This window comes from Chelon labrosus (genome assembly GCF_963514085.1).
Source record: "Chelon labrosus genome assembly, chromosome: 20".
Lineage (NCBI taxonomy): Eukaryota > Metazoa > Chordata > Actinopteri > Mugiliformes > Mugilidae > Chelon > Chelon labrosus.
In genome coordinates this window covers 13,749,549-13,767,304 of record NC_140353.1, presented here as the reverse complement: position 1 = coordinate 13,767,304, position 17,756 = coordinate 13,749,549, and the positions used below count along the sequence as shown (strand labels likewise).

Genomic DNA, 17,756 nt, shown 5'->3' with positions numbered 1-17,756 from the left:
AGCACTGTATTAAATGGAAGGCAGGCTATGGTGTTTGTTTTTTTTTTTTCCTCACTCACGAAATCTTTCACTGCAAAGAAATGCCACCCAGAAAGATAGATACATCTTTGCTATTCTTGGCTGAAACATCATCTTTTACTGGCAGTAAGATGTCAACTCTTTTAAAATGTGGTTTGAATAAAAGCAGTTGCTTGTGCAGTTTACAGTCGAATCCATGCTGTGAGGTGGTTTCAGGGGCCAGTGAGGTCTGTAGTATGTACAAAGGATTGTGCCAAGGGTAGTTTGTATGCAGAGGCACTAATTTAAACACTAAGCTAGCATGCACCTGCATTTATTGGCTGCCTCTTATGTGCATTGTTGAATGATTGATTCTTTCCTGCAGGGTTCTGAGAGGTCATCACTTTTTTGCCAAGAAGCAGATGACACGTTTGATCTGTTCATCAAATATGAAGTTATAGCCTACAGCTGATTAGGTTAGCTTAGCCAAAGACAGGAAACACATGGAGACAGCTAGCATGGTTGTGCTGGCAAAGAGTCTGTCAACCCACACATCTAAAGCCATCTAATTAACACATTATATCATGCTTGTGTGAAATATACTTATTAACAAAAAACTCAAGTTATCAAGACTACTTCCTGGTTCTCTTAAACAGAGTCAGGCTAATTGTTTCCCTTTTTTGTGTCTAAGCTAAGCTAAGCTAAACTAAGCTAAGCTAAGCTAAGCACATTCTGTTGGTCATGTCTGTACATGAGAGTGGTATCAATCTTCCTTTAAAATGGTGATTTTTAACATTAGTTCAACACATGAACAACATTGTACTGTATGCAAACTATCCTTTGCACATAATTCCCTGAAGGGATCATGTTTGCTCTTGCACTTCCATTTACCACATGAAGTCTGACTCACTGACTCTCAAAATCCTTTCAACAGACCACGGCGGAGGAGAGTGACAAGGAGTTCATGGCACCAGATGAGTGGATTGGCTGAATTAATTTTAATTTCAGATCACAGCACTTCACTTGTGACAGATGAAAGATCGTTAGCCTGACAGAGATCAATCTTAAATGCAGCCTGTCCCTCAGCCTCCGCCTTCCTGGAGATATAACAACCCACATTTACAGCAGGCTCAAATTTGAAATCATCGTCTTATGATAAAAGCATTTCACGAGCAAAGAGGACGTGGGCACGTCTGGAAAGCTAATAGACCTCAGATGGCCAAGCTGACTGCACATGAACAGACATGTCAGGATACCATAAACTAGTTACACATGAAAATGGACAATCCCTCTTTGCATGGCCATCAGAGCTAAGAATAACCTAATAAGTTTTATTTTGTACATTTCAAAGGAAAGTATGTTTAATGATCTGTGAAACAAGCTTCTGGAAGAGAAACCCATGGGACATGCTGGCAGTCCACAGACAGAAATGTTGAGATGCTCTTTGATGTTTGTTTTTTTCCAAATAGATTTTACTTCATGATTCTCTGACCACTTCATACTCTCTCTGCTGCCAGCATTCATCTGTTTTATACAGCATGAGGGATTACAATTAGATTCCTTATAAAACCAAACAAAATACATTTGGTTTTATGAAATAATATGCCATCAATTTTATAAAAGCACATATATTATTATACTACATTCTCTCAGACAAAACGGATTAAAATCCACTGTGCTGAATGTCAAGAAGCTTTTTCATATGTTTCGCTTTGAACAAATCTGCCCAAGAACCGATCGCCAGCAGTGCTGTCAGTGTTAATCAATGTGTTGTGATCACCCAAAGACAAATCATAGACAAGGCAATTACTTTTAAAGATTTTTTTATCCTGTACAGAGACCTTGGCAATACATATTATATGATCAAAAAATATACAGCGACTGAAACTGAAAAGATATTGATTGAAATCAACAACAAGGCACCGACGAGGCCACGATACAAAACATGTTTAAAAAGCGATACAACCGACGTGATGTGAAGACACAAAGTTAGCGCACAGTTGAGCTTGACAGTTCATTCTTGACCTTGGACTCTCACTCAAATTCACTTATATCCAGAGCATTTTATCCTGTTGATTGGTCTCCATGAACAGATGAGGTTTGCTCAGTTGTCATAAACCTGTACCAGAACCTCTTCTCTATTAATCATTTTGCCTGAAAATGATTAATATCCTAATGGAAGGAGCTGACTCTCGTGTTTGTCTATATTCCTAATGAGCCAACAACTGACTGTTGAGTTTTTGTGTTGTGTTTTCATCTTTTGGTCATCTTCCACTTAGCTTTCAGTCCATGCAGCATATTTCAGGCCATGCTGGATTGTCACATGATAAAAGGGGGGTGGGGGTCCTCAAGGCACAGCTAAAGACATGAGTAACAAACCACAATCAGTTAACATCAATGGTTAACATTCAGTCTCATGAGAAAATCTTTCACCCGCCACAAGGAGATAAAAATAAAGATAGATAAACGCGGCAAACACACAGAAAATGGATGAATTTAGTTCATTTATACATCATACGCACATGCACAAGAGTGGAGTAGACAGGATAGAGTACATTAATGCAACTGAAATGGTAGTACTTGATTGTTGAATGCATTTGAAACGTAATTTTAGCGCAGGTATATTTGGCCAACACCAAACAAATTAATATATGATTTTGAGCCACAGTGGTAACAACATGTACTGTATACTGTGTGTATATTTTTTTATTTCACAACTAAAGTATGTAAGTATATCGAACTTAGTTGTGAAAGTAGACCTAATGGCATATTTTTGAGAGGGTTTAAGTCCAGGATGTACAACTTAAAGAAACATTTCAACTTTTTTTTAGAAGACTTTCTTTTTGAGAGTCAAAAACAAATATGATGCTAGTACCAGCAGCCGGCTAACGTAGCTTAGCACTCCAGAAAGTTACCGCACCAAGCTTTTTCTCAGCTATTTCCCCCCCATTTCGAATTTGTGCTACGCTAAGCTAACAGGATGCGGACTAGCTTCTTGTTAGTTGTAGATGTGAGTAGTATTAATCTGTGTGCATGTTTAAAACGAATGAATAAAAATCCAGTTGGCTCATGAACACGAACAAAACAACTTAATGAATCGATTCGGATTAAGATGGGACAGCTCTGCAAATCCTTCACCAGTCCTCGGTGGCCGCCAAACCCAAAGCACAACATCAATGACACCGAAAAATACTGTAGCAAAAATAGCGACCTCAGATTGATAATAGTTACAACAAGCTTCAGGTTGAGTCAAGCTGCTTGTGCCTCTGTTTGTGAGAGTGTACATATATTACAGTACATCTCTGAGTTACATTCGACCCTCCGTCTGTCTGCTCTCTCACTGCAGATGGCTTCACAACTAGCTGCCCTCACCCTCAGCCTCGCCGAGCACTGCCGCGGAGGAACCAGATATCACCCGTGCCCAGACCACTCTGTCAGTCTGCCGGGGCAAGCCTGCTCACACCACCCACTCTGATGGGATCTTTCACCTCCGCTCATGTCCAAGTGGCACAGCATGGACAGAGTTTCTCTGATAGCAACCCAAAGGCAATTCCACCCCGGTCGCTCTCCTCACTTTTCACCTTTTTAATTTGCAAATGAAGCCATAGAAGAAGATAGATTCCTTGTTGTGGAGCATTTGACTGTTTAACTGAAATAATTCGTACATGTAGTTGTTGGACGAGATCTTCTGTCGAGTCTGGTGTGTCTTTAAGATGTTTTGGCAATCTGTTGTCTGCTTTATTGTGATGATTATATGGATCCAAGCTCCTCTCATCTTCACGTTCTTCATACCTTTCTAACAAGCGCAATCTAGTCTCAGGGTCTGAGGCAGCTAAGTTGGAGCCTGAGGTCAGTGGTGAAAACGCAGCATCGCAGCATTTAGTAATCTGTGTTCCCCAGCTGAAGGACACGTGGCGATGAGTTTGGCGTTACTGGAAGCCCACAGGGCTGTCCATAAGCGTGCTGGAGCAGTAGGGGTCTGGGGGGTCTTGGAGCTCAGTCTCACGGGTCTGGGCGTGTCCTTCCTCGCCCTCCTCTTCATCTGCCGGCCCGTGACTTGAACTCTGGGAGCTGGCCATGGCGCCATAGCTGTGGTGGGCTGGGGAGGGCATCGGAGTCAACGCCAGCTCTGGCTCCAGCAACACGGACGCCACAAACAGCTGAGGGAGGCAGATCATACATTTAGTTTACGATCGTGTCACGCAGTAAATCACTTAGTTCACAGGGACTATATGAGATGAAAGTATAGCTTCAGATATAGGGACGTTTTTCCACCCTACACTTAAGATGTCGATATCCATATATGCGCATATGTACCATGATTACTGTACTGTACACAGCCGGTGCAACATCACATCATTGCACTTTGTTAATATAGTAAGAAACTAATGATTCTGGATGCTCATATTATGGATCCACTTTAAGATTATAATGCGGGGACAATATCAATTATACGCTTTGGAGAATCATAAAAGTTGTTTGTATTGTTGAAAATATACCACAAAAGATAATATGCTAAGTAACTACTCATTAAGGGTCTCTGATAAATGCAGAACACACAGTGAACAGTATAACTTAACACTCAACTAAACTATTTTCCCAAACATACCACAGTTTATTAGTGAGCTTTGAAGCTCACCCAAAACTTGAGCCAGCTACTAAATCCAAATCATCACTCTTATATTTGCATATTTCTTGTCTTCTGGGGTTCACTCTCTGACGCCATCGCTCATAACCGCATCTCTGCCCAGCAGCTGGCTCTCTAATCTCAGATGTTACGGTTTCCCACCAGCGCTTGAACACCCCGGCCTGGAAAACTAATTCAGCAACAGCTCCTAATACAACTGCTGCACATATTAAACCGAGGCTGCTGTGTTACGTCTTTGAAAAGGGATTCAGTTTTGCAACATAATGCAATAAACTGTGTTTTAATAGCTAACAGATAAAATACTGTACACTGGAGGCGGTGGTGGATGTTACGGTACTCCTGTCTGCCTCAGTGAACGTCCCCTCTGCTGGCTGATCAGACATCTGAAACAAAGAAAGCGATGATTAAAAGGTAAAAGTGTTCTTCAGCGCATCTTTAGCTCGACTTGATCTCAGTGAGTTTTTAGCGGAGCTGACCTGGTAGCTTGTGGACTTGTCTGCTTGCTTCCTAAGGCACAAGCGGAAGAGGTAACAGGCAATGCAGGAGATCAGGGACGCTAAGGTGAAGAGGGTGATGGGATGAAGCGAGCCTGCGTGAGTGAGGAGAAACACGAAAATCACAACCAATAACGCCAGTAGATACAGTAGTTTTGGAAACTTTAACAGGATGGAAATGTCTGTGATGAAGCACCTAATCTGAGCACGGAGAAGAAGAGCAGCCAGAACATGCAGAGGATGGGAGCCACCATGACCTGGCTGATGGCCGCTCGGTGGATCCGCTGGTTGAGTTTGGTGGGAACGTATGCATAGTAGATGTTGTATCGGTCGACCATGTGCTTCAGGATCACATAGAGGAGACCTAGACGGACACAATAAAACAAACACACACTGACAGCATGAAAATTCTAGTGTACATCAAGCCACAGGTTTAATAAATCTACTGTTACTGTTTATTTTTTACATTTATGTTGTGGTCATGGATGGCACAGTGGTGTGGTGGTTAGCACTGATGCCTACAGAAAACGAATGAATGAATGTTTTGGTCGTTGGTCTGTGTTTTGGCCTCAGTCCTGCCACAGAGACGCGTCTGTAAGGCTAAAATGCTGATCTGCAGAGGTCAGCGCAGGTGAAAATGCGCAGAGGAGCAGAGTTTGAGAGAGGCCTGCTCGGACTGACGATCAGGCTGCAGGAGTAAATACAAGCTTGGTGAGCTCTGGGCAGAGACAGGAGCAGAGTGGGCGTCTGGCTCGCAGCTCGCTGTGTCTGGGTGTCTGGGACTACAGCAGCAAATTCACACAGACTGCATCGGACTGGCAGGCAGCAGAGGAGAGTGAGGTTACAGTACGAGGAGAGAGAGAGAGAGCCCACACACAGACAGACACATACATACATGGCGAAGGGGGGAAATGAGATAGCATGCAGACAGCGGTGAAACGACGGTTAGAAGAAGAGGTAGCTGATGATACAAGCGGGTAATTGTACGTCGCTCACCGAAGGGTGTAATGATGGGACATGTGATGCTGTAGGTCATGCTGACAGCAAAGATACACATGGTCCAGGCGTACTCCAGGCCAAACTGGAACTCATACGCCTGACTCTGCAGACAAAAACACAAACACAGAGAGCCTTTTAATGTTTAACTCAAACTAGACATTACAAATTAAATATCAAAATGTCACGTGAAGCCTCTGCTAACCCTTTTGACGTGAATCCGCTCAGCCTGGGACTTTGCAAAGCAGAGGCGGAAGGCGTACACGGTCAGAGCCGGGATGCGAAGCAGCTCCATGGACGTGCCGATCAGACTGGAGGTAATCACGTAGTTGACAAAAAACGCACCGTTGTCGGGAAGAAACACACACCTGCACCAACAAAGAAGAGAGTTTGGCTGCTATTTAAACGCCTTTTCAGAGTTCAGACGGCCCTTGGTGCGTTGTATTCCAACAAAAACCATAACCTTACTGGAATTTGACTTCCTTCTCATCCAGGAAGTGGACATCAAAGAGCCAGGTGAAGAAGAGATCGAGACTGCAGCAAGGGTTAAATATAAAAAGAAGACACTTCTAAGCATATTAAAATGCGTATTAAAGCAGACAACATGTGCGTGTCTTGCGTCCAAGTGTACCTTGACAGACCAAGCGAGGGCAGGATGATGACCATGAAGACCAGAAGCAAAAAGCACTTGTGCATCGTCACTTGGTTCTCACCAGATCTGAGACATTAAGTGAATATTAAGGGATAAGAACAAGATCACGAAAATACATGTTTACTTATAAAATACACCAAAACCATGACCTTCAGAATAAGACATTCATTAAGTGAAACGCTGTAATGAAAAATCAGCTGACTCCACATTTACTGGAGCGTTCATTAGCACAAACTACACTTCTCACTCCAGTAAACGGCTGATTTGCATTCGCTCCTTCGCACATCACGCCTGCACAACACGTTTGTGGGGGGTGGTTATGTAAAGAAAGGAGGCTTATAGGTGCCGTCTCCTTATGCACAGTTGTTCTGCTCCTCCTCCTGCACAGTAGTCACCATGCGCACAGGATCGGCACATGGTGACTACTGTGCATATCATTATCCTCACACAGAGATCTCTATGACAACCTGCCCAGAATAACAGTGCAGAGAGGCAGTGGCAGAGAGAAGGAGGGAGAGAGGGGAGAGAGTAAAAAGAGCAAGAGGGCGAAAGAGGAGAAAAAATAAAATAATTGAGATGAAAAAAAAGAAAAGCGCAGAGAGGAAGACAAGTAGCCACACATGAAGGGTCCATTTGACGAAGGACCAGAGGAGAGTGGTAGTCGATGGCTGGTGAGTACCTGGTCCAGTGGGACTCAAAGAAGGCGGAGTAGTAGACGATGAAGGGCAGGAGCACAGAGAACGCCCACAGCAGGAGGGTTGGGAAGAACTGGGTAATGACTGGATTCTGTGTCGGACGACAAAGCGGTTAATTAATGAAACTGAAGCGGCTGAAAATGAACTACTGAAGTCCCGAAGTTCTGAAACTCTAACCCTCAGACTCTCCACAGGCCTTGTGACGTTGAACTTGTCCATGGTGTTGACAATGATGGCGGGAGTGGTGAGGAAGAAGAGCAAGAGGAAGAGGAGGATGTTGAGGAGGACGCAGCGGAGCCACCACCGGGATCCGCACAATGACAGGTTTTCCCTGGTAAAGGGAGAAATAATGAGCCTCAGTTCGCGACAGTTAAGGCACTACCCTCCTCTGACATAATTGCACTTTACGTATTGACATATGCCTGAAATAGCCGGCTCTAAGGGAAGGGGCGAGCGTGTTTCCATTGCACTGGACTGAAGAGCAGGCTGGAATATACATACTTCAGCGCTCAGTTTTAAGGAAGCAACTAAAGTCCCTGTTCAGCCTCGCAGCCTACGACTGCTCCGCTAGTCTAGTTAGCTCTGAAACACGCTCATACAGACACACAAACACGCAGCAGCCAATGAGGCGTGAAGCACACACAGTGAGCGCTACCATCTCTTCGGTTAATCTCCCATACATATGCATCTCTCATTTGTTACATAATCTCCCTTCGACTGCTGCTTTTGCTTTCCAAGATAGGAAACACGCACTGAAGCTAATCCAATCGCGGACTGTGAAAGAGCTTTAGATGGTGTCTGCACACAGGCAGCAACCGACTGATGCATCTTAAACGTCTCGAAAGTAGAAAGAATAAAAAAGGAAATAGCCATGCTCGTGCAGATATTGATAGATGTTTCTCTAAAACAGTCGCTCTGCTTCGGGCCCATTACTACACGCTAATGCTGCACGGACATGTAAACCCATGGAACTCTGGTTTAGTCTCAATCCCGAGGTTTCCAAAGATACCAAAAAAGTCAGGCCTAATTACAGGGGAAAGTGTCTAAATGATGCACAAGTCATGCAAAATTAGATATTACACTCAAAATCTGTGTCTGTGTGGTTTCCCTAGGGTGCTCGGGTTTTCTCCCTCAGTCAGATGACATACATTATAGTTTAAAGTTTAATACATTTCTTGCACTGTTGGTGTGAGTTTGAGTAGTTGCCTGCCTGGGGTGCGCTCAGCTTCTTGGTGCAGTAACTCAGTATCAAGGAGTATATATCACAGGTGAATAAGGAACTTTAATTATTATCTGGATTAAGCATAATGTTGATAATCTGGTAAATATAGGGGAATTTCAAGGGAATATTGGGCTCCTTGAGCTTTAAAGGGGCACCATAACACCACTGTAGTGTACCAGTAGTGTCACCAGTACTCACCAGATTATGTCACTGGGAGCAGGTGCGTAGCTGACGCCCCACTTGTGCGACTGCACCACAGTAGTGATGCTCGACTGCTGGGGTCTGCGGCGACAGTGCACGCGACCGTAGTCCTTCACAATGCTGGAAAACAAGGAAAGACACTTGAAAGTGCTGCACGAGCGCCCAAGCGTGTCACACCAGGAATTTTGTGGTCGCCCTCCGCTGTGACGGCGTCTATATGATGAGAGGACACATAAACCTCGATGTCACGCTGCTGTTTACTCACACAGCAGTCATCCTCTCGTCGCGGAAAGTCACAAAGGCGATACCCAGCCTCTTCATGGTGATGCGGTTCTTCTCGGCGTTGAACTCATCCGTCCGCTTCTCCTCTAATTCGCTGTAGTACTGCTCTGCATCCACCTGCAGCAAAATAAAACTTATTATTCAGTTCATCTTTTACTCTTTCCACTCTTAAGGTCTTAGACTATTGCACTGCAGTGCCATCCAGTGGCTGCACTGCTTCTGTGCAGTACACAACTATGATGCAACTCTACTAAAAAACAAAGTAATGCACAAATCCCAGTAATGGTGGCAAAACTCGCCTTTTCAAAGCCGCATATATCGCAGCAGAATATCTGAGCACACGGATGTGTCTTGATCATGATCTTCCCCTCCTTTTGGGCCTTTGTAGCAAAATACAGCCTGCCCTTCATCGCCTTGCGCCTGAAAAAGACAACAACCTCTCAGTCAAGAGTCTAATCATCCCAAACTGTGTTGCTCCAGCCTGTGAAAGCTACCGTACCTCTCCAAGTCCAGCCTCATCAGCTTGTGGACGTCAAAGCAGAAACGGATGTCAGTGACAGTGCAGCTGGGGTAGGCCTCACTAGTGAGCAGAGGAAAGGAAGTTAATTATAATACAATTACAATGTACCGAGGTTGTGCATTAAATGAAACTAGCCGAAGCTCTCTGATAACAGCAATCAAACACACGGAGATGATTCAACTTGACTTAACAATTAAATAGAGAAGAAAACATGTGTACTGGAAGTGTTTGGTGATGAGTCCGGGGTCAGAGATCTCTCTGGGTATGCATGTGATCATCAGCGTCCTGGCTACCTGTAACACGTAACACAACCACCGTGTTTGGTTATGTTAGTATCAGTCCACAACTTTACAGAAATTTGTTGGAGAAAGATTGCATTGCCTGGTTGTCTTTTCCTACAGTGCCACCATGAGGTTCATCTTCGTTGTGAACCGTTTTATGGATTGCTATAAAATTTGCAGTGAGGCTTCATGTTGTAAGGATGAAGTGCGATCACTTCTGTGGACGTGCTATCTGACTTTTACTCTGGTGACATTCTTGAGGTTCATTAACTATTGAATGGACTAACATAAAATCTTCAATTAATTTTCACACTGTCAGGATAAGACAAAGTCTTTTTTATCTAATACAACCATCAAGGAACTATTTTGTTTATGATGAGCACTGCTCTTATTGCAGCCCAGATTTTCTGTGTCTTATTTTCCAAAGGTCCTAATTTCTTAAAATAAATCAAAACACCTGTGATTAAATAACACATTTCCTGTATATCTTGTCGCAACCTGAAACTGCCACTCCAGTCCATCTTTAATGTCTAGAGTGGCAACCTTGAGAACCAACCTTGAGATAATGACTTGTTTTCCTACAGTGAGACCTTTAGGTTTGAAGAATGGAGACATCCTACATACGATGGATATTTTTACAGTGGAAAAGAAAGACGGCCTCGTTCTAGGATGATGTGATGCCGACAGACCTTCTCATCTTCTCTGTACTCCAGCCGTATCGAGTGGTGAGCCATACACAGCAGCGTGATGATGAAGTAAACCAGAGCGAGGATGCTGTGTAGCCACAGAAAGCTGTCCCTTTGAGGCACAGGAACACATATAACAATTATAGATAGCCCACTTTTCTTTTTTCTTTTTCTTTTTTTCTTTTTTCAAAGGCTCTGGGACGTTTCATGAGATCTGATGCCATGCCGCCAGTGTTGGACTTACTTTGCGCTAACATTAGCCAGCGTTGTTCTTCCAAAGTTCTCAGGGCTGTCTCCTGTAGGAATAATGAAACAGGACACAGAGCGAGACATTTTAATTTCTATAATGGCTAAAAGGAAACCCCTCCCCACTGGTCTAGAGGGCGAGGCCCAAATGAAGCAATGCAGCTATTCAGAGAGAATGTTTTCCATCCAGTTTAATAAAATATCTCTCAATGAATTTTAGACTAATTCCGAACATCACAGTGATGCCTATCTGGGCTGTTTTAATTCGGGAACTCTTTGTTTGCTGTTGCCAGGGCAGCCTGTCAACGGGTGTTGGTTTATTTAATGACTAGGGTGACACACTGGTCTATATCATGACAGCCAGCAGTAATAAAAAAAAGTTTTTGCGGGCAGCCCAGCTACTCAGAGACCCCATAATGGCTCCTGCCTCCATCCTGTTGTGGAATGACTTTTTTTCCCCCCAACACTTCCACAACTGCCAACAGCAATTTCTGCTGCTATTTAGCAGCCGGTTTTGTGCACCATCCCGCCCCTGACACTTACATGTGTATGTTGAAAAGGAAATGAAGCACTTTCAATTCCTAAATTTTCACTCGGGGAAGTGTTTGATGACTTGCCACTGGTATGCTAGCAACTCCCTCTAAATGAAGTGCAGTGTAAGACCTGTTTAGGTTAAAATTAACTTCTGAGTTAAATTAAATTTTGCGAGACATTGTTTCTTTTTTAAACTTGACCACAGATAGATTAAAGGTTTCTGTTTCATGTACGGGGCTGTGTCTGTGTGGCCATGTGCGCCTCCTGAGGTGAAGGATACCCCTTGCTAGCTAGACCATCATGTCAGGTCCAAAATACCCAGGAGGTTCCCGGAAAAGTTGACCGGCAGGATTACGGCCAAAGATAGCAGGGTAACCACTGTCATGAGCAGGATGATGTGGCGCTGGAAGGACAGATATGTGACGGCGTCGATGCCGCATTTGCTACGGATCTCCTCATCCCTGCACAAACAGAAAGAGGGAACATTTTCAGTCACCCAAATGCCTGGTATTTCAATCTCACGTCGCAAATAGTTCTCCGGGTGTCAGTGATGAAATTTCCACTCATGCAGATGCAATGATAATAAGAGCAGAGCGATCTGGACAAACGGGCCTACAGCTTCTACCTCATCGCAAGTAAAACGATGGCACCGCTGCTTTGGTGTCTGAAGCTGCGGTTACCAGGCCGGAGGTTCAGGAAACCCAGTGTCATAAAATAGAACAAAAACAAAAACGAAAAAGCAAGAAAAAGAAGAAAAGAAGCGCTAGCTGGTCTCATGGAAGCCCACACATTGAGAACTTGCGAGGTGGGTTTGCAGTTTTCCCAGGGATCCCAGGGTGAGCCACTGGTATGGGAGCTAAAAACAGAAGTGCCCAAACTCCACCATAATACTATGGAAACCATGGTAACCCTGCAAATTGCTTTTTTTACAGGTCTAAATCTGTTGTGTGCAGTCTGACTCGAGCGGGCACAAATTTTCGACGGGGAAAAAACCACGGCACCAGCGGTCGCGCGAGCCCAGACTCGTTTGTTTTTGCTGCTAAATGAGATACAGCATGAGACCTTACATTTTGATGGTGACTTCAGCTTTGAAGACAGAGGGCGAGTGAAAGAATGGAAGATCAAAGAAGGATGAAATAATTACAGGGACTTTGCCTTTACTCACTTCATATGGTAAAGAGATGCGAGCCACGAGCAGAAGCCCTGGAGGGAGAGGAGAATCATAAAACAGCCGATAAATTGTTTATTAAAGATATATGACACATACGTGTGAGTCTTTACACACCACGTCTGGCTGCATGCATCCATCCACTATTTGCATAGTAATAATGACACAGAGATGGAGATTTAATAGGTCTGGCTTGGAGCTGTAATCGGTTTACTGCAGCCTCAGCTGTGTGTAGGCTCAGGCCAATGACTCCAGTCTGACTCTTGGACTTCCACTGTCATAAACATGCAGGGAGTGAGCTCAGTCTGTCACACAGGTGTCATGGAGTCACAGACGGTCCAGATGAGTCATAATCCAAACTTTCCTCTTACAACATTTGACATAGTGCCATCTCGGACAACAGGACTGCAATAAATTTCAGCATGCAGCAGACATGAATACATCACTAACGAATTAACGTTGACACCTTACTGTAAATGAATTAAAACAAGGCTGGTAGACTGTCTAACTGTGTTTCCTGAGACATGCTTATATATCACAGGCTGTCGCCAATGTATTGCAGAGCCACCGCAGAGCAGGTTCGTTTATTGCTTGTATATGCTCTGCTTCTATGTGCACGTGCACTTTCCTGGTTTCAGGTGCACATCAGCATTCTGTGTGGCGAGCTGCACGGGTCAGCAGCAGAGGCAGAGACAGTGGAATATTTTCCATCCTGTGGTATGAAGAGGATTGGCTGCAGGATTGGAGCTGAGGGCGGCAAGGCCACAGAGCAGAGCATGGAGGCGGGACGGGAGGAAAGCCGGAGCCACGAAATGAATACGTCTTAATTGTTGCGGCTCCTCCGTGGACAAAACTACAGGTGGATTTTCTACCGACAAAAAGCTAGTACTGTAAGGCAGTTTACTTTCTTCAGTAAGAAATAACATCTTCTTTGGGTTGTGTCTGATAGTCACCAACATTTGGAACTTGTCTACATCTAGTAGATTGTTTGACAAAATGTAAAAACCAGAGCTGCAGTCGCTTTATACTAAGCTGACGAGCAGAGATTTCACCTGCTCTCATCAAATCAATGAGCTAAAACGCACACTCACATAAAAGTAATAAAGAATGTGAGCCATGTGGGAATACGATGAACTCAACCCTGCACCTATAATTGATCTGAGAATGTCATTAAAGGCTTTGATGATTCTAAGAGCTGATGAAAAACTTACCATGTCCTTGGTCTCAGAGTCAGAGGGGCTGCCTTCTGAAGGAGACTTCTCCTTCTCACTTGGTTCTCCGTAAAACAGGGACGTGAGACTAATGTGGGAAGATAACAAACACAAAGAAATCGCAAGATCGTCGCACTGATTGCAGCCTGACATGACCATTTCAGTACGCCATACACCGCACGCATAATGTAACTGCTGCGGCACCCGTCTTAAATCAATTCATATATACGGTGAAGACATGAAACACGTGCAATGTGGTCCAACCTAATAAAACGAGCGCTGTGATTGAGTTTGTGGAAATCTCTCTGTGTGCTTCACCACTGACGGCTCAACAGCATGTCAAATTAAGTAACGTAATTGAATCACGATGAGAGAGGAGCGCGTGGCAACAACGTACGGATGCAGCCTGGCCTCGAGGGCTGTGGAGCCACCGTCGGCCAGGCGGCACTAATCACGCCCGCCGCCCCCAGGAGATTAGACTCAGGTCGAGTGGAAGAAAACTAGAGTCGTGCAGACTGTCACCTGGACTCATCTCATAATCTTAAAGGTATTAGAGGAAACTTACAAAATGTTTGATTTGTTTTTAAATAATCAATTTGGGTTGTTGTCTATATAAAACTCACAATAAGAAGTAGCCAAACACAACAAATGTGTGTTAAGCCTTGGCAGGTAATAGTAGCTTGCTATAATGCACATTTATGTGGCCTATTCAAAAATATCTGTTAGCTATTTTTACAGAATTAAATCCACCACAGGGAGGCAGATACATTAATAGGCAGTTATAAAACACTCTAAACCACAAGTGTAGGTCTGGCCCGCACATATAGTGTTTCTGGCTCACTGTGAACATATAAAGAATATGATTAAAGCACTGGAGCAAAGGTAATGACAGCAGAAGCTCCCTGCAGTAATACCAAGTACCATTTTCAGCCAGCAGAGGGAGCAGCTGCATCAGGACTCACTCCACTGAGAATTACTACTCCATCTTAAACGTTGACATGCTGCTCACAGACCAGAAAGCGTAGCCGATTTTTTTGGGGGGTTGTAAAACACTGAGTGAGGGATCTACCTGTCATTCTCCATCAGCAGAGCCAAGCGGCCGTAGTCCCACGCCGCCTTCCTCAGACAAGAAAAGATGAGCAGCAGAAACTGTAACACAGAACAAGAGCACATTTTTTCACGAGGGCCTGGCGATCACACACTCCCTGTCCTCATCTGCCCTCGGTCAAATACCTCCATACAGCTTGAATATAAAGCCGAAGCCTGCCTCTAAAAATATACTAAAAATAAATCATAACAGACACAATAGATCGTAACTAGGCAGCAACAACGAGCCATCTCCTGTCTTTAGTACTGCTAGTATAAGGTTGTCTTGGAAACTGCCAAACACAGGTCTGCATGCACACATGAGGTACATGTGCAGTGAGAACGAATGAGTGTGAATAAAACGAAAGGCAAGAATAAATCTGAATAATGGAGAGAAAGCCGGACATCACAATGAGCCATAAAAGGAAAAAGCTCCTTATTCAACCACGTACTATAGAGCAGGACCGGACCGTGATGAATGAATGTTGACGAATGCAAATTGAGCAAAAGTGCTGACGGATTTTAATTGCAGCGTTAAATCATCACCTCATTTGAGGTGGGAAGACATTTGGTTAAGTGGGTGGGAATGACAGCCGTGTTAATGGGAAAAATGGCCCCATATAAATGTTGAATGATTCATTCTTTAGTGATCTAAAGCCATGCACGGACAATCAGGTGAACTTGACTGAGACCTGTAGATGAATAATGATTGCACATTAGGAGCCAGGACCCAAACACCCTTTCTCTGAAACAGGAAGCTCTCCGTCGTCTCCGTGTTTTCTCGGTGTCCAGCTCCTCCCTGTTGTGTTTATTTTGCTCTGACTCGATGCGTGGGCATGCTCTCCTGAAGTCCCACAGATGATTTATTCTGTATGATGATGGAATTGATGCAGAGGCGTGCTCCCGTCACCTCGGGGGGGAAGCTCGCTTTGACTCATGCTTGTCATTAAGAGACAGCACTCAACCCTCTGTGTTGGCTTGACAACCAGGCAGCGATAAAAATGAGCCAATTAAAAAATGGAGGTGGCAGATCGAGAGTGATATCGGTGCAGAGATCAAGCTTGACGTGGCCTGACAGTGGAACGGAGGTGGTTGACAAGTAGAAAATGCGAGCCTATTATTATCTGGACCACGAGAGGGAAAATATGCATCTAGGCTTGTCAATAGTGCACACACAGTACTGTGCTGAGAGACGGGGAAGTTAAAACAGAAACGCAAATATAACTGTAACGTGCACATAATGAGTTTAAGTTTTGGGGTGTTTTCTTGTACATAATTAACAGAAAAAGAAAAAACTCAGCATTGTTTGAAAGGTGATGGCCTAATTTAAATTAAAAAAAATCCAAATCACACCAGGAAAGGACATATACTGTATGTATTATCTAGATTTATACAGCTCAGCACAGAGAGACAGGTGGACGGTGAAGCCCAACTTTCTTTCTGTCAGGACTCTATGTGACTTTCCCAGTTATATTTATTTCATCGAATCGTGAGGTACGTTTGACTTGCAGATGAAAAATTTGTCTTTGCATCATATAGCATTTAGCAATTTTGTTATTTTGTTAAATTTCCTAAATAAAATCTAAGCTACTCAGGTTAGTTATAGGGTAAGGCATAGTTCAGTCTGAAGGTTAGAGTCCAGAGTGTGAGGTCATCCAAATAATTACCAACATATACAGGTTTGTGCGTGTTGACACGTCAACAGAACGCCTGGATCCGTGTCCACGTGTGGTGTCCGACACGCCTGACGCTGCTGTGCCACTTTATTATCATCAACAACGGACTGAAGTGTTTGAGCCAGCGTGTCCATTAGTTACTACAGCTTCACAAGAACAGCCCTTTGACCACCTCTTGCTGTCTGTTTCTATCAGAGCTCTTCATAATATCTGAACAGGGTGTTGGCAGCTCTGGATATATTCAGAAACCTTGTTGTCAAGGCCGATTAGCTGCAGCAGTGTACACATATAGGAGATGGTTTGGAGTGTAAAAGATGGACAACACGTGTCCTGTTAAAGAGGAAATACGTGATTCTAACTAGAGATGAACTGTTAACAAATCAAATAATGTATTATTCTGATAGTCAAGTATATTTTAAGCAGCCATTTACTTTTAGGGATCAGTAGTTTCTACCAAAAATGATAAGGACTATTTCCTTAATTTTCTATGACTAGACTATTATCTTTTGGAAGATTTTATTTTGAAGCCATCACTGATGTCTTTCTGTGGACCCATCAGATAAACAAGAAATATTCAGCTGATTACTAAACATTAAAGGAAGTAGGATTACAAGAACATTTCAGAACAAATGTCCGTTCATCACGTTTACTCCAGAGTTAACAGTGTAAAGCTGTGTGTATTGTGTGCGTCCGTACCATCCAGAGCACCACGTTGATGGCGAGGACCGTGGGCACCCCGCCAAACGGCAGACCCTGGAGGACGCTGCTGCGGGAGTGCGAGTGGTAGCATCTCTCAGCCGTGCTGTTTTCCTCCCCGAACGGTTCCAGGAAGCCCAGAACGTCTAGCTCCACAGGCCTCGCCTGCGCAAGCGGCGCTCGGGTCACAAACAGCTCAGACTGCGCCATCAGGACTTGAACATGTCTGAGGGAGAAGAGACAGACAAGACAGACATGACCAGTCAACTGATGTCTCTATGTCATGACTTAAAACTCTGAAATGATAAGAAATACAGCTTTGAATAATGTTATTACTGAAATTAAAATAATACTTTTTGCTTTAGCATTTAGCTAAAATACTATTGGAACAGTCGGTGAACTGGATAATTAGTTGTATCACAGAGAAATATTTATCAAAAGCTTTCAACTATCTTTATTAATCAA

The 17,756-nt window shown here is 43.8% G+C and overlaps 1 protein-coding gene across 1 annotated transcript; it reads right to left on the bottom strand.

The window, feature by feature from the left end:
• Positions 1 to 1,804: 1,804 nt before the first annotated feature.
• Positions 1,805 to 17,501, bottom strand: tmem63c (transmembrane protein 63C; the record flags this gene model as incomplete). Its single annotated transcript, XM_084569597.1, has 22 exons — positions 1,805 to 4,157; positions 4,954 to 5,028; positions 5,122 to 5,234; positions 5,336 to 5,503; positions 6,136 to 6,241; positions 6,341 to 6,503; positions 6,604 to 6,669; positions 6,767 to 6,853; positions 7,467 to 7,573; positions 7,660 to 7,813; positions 8,903 to 9,025; positions 9,171 to 9,304; positions 9,487 to 9,607; positions 9,687 to 9,767; positions 9,927 to 10,000; positions 10,678 to 10,786; positions 10,919 to 10,970; positions 11,773 to 11,915; positions 12,620 to 12,657; positions 13,834 to 13,921; positions 14,903 to 14,982; positions 17,292 to 17,501. 22 exons carry the CDS (start codon positions 17,499 to 17,501, stop codon positions 3,927 to 3,929), a joined length of 2,523 nt encoding a protein of 840 aa, XP_084425723.1. The 3' UTR covers positions 1,805 to 3,926.
• Positions 17,502 to 17,756: the final 255 nt, after the last annotated feature.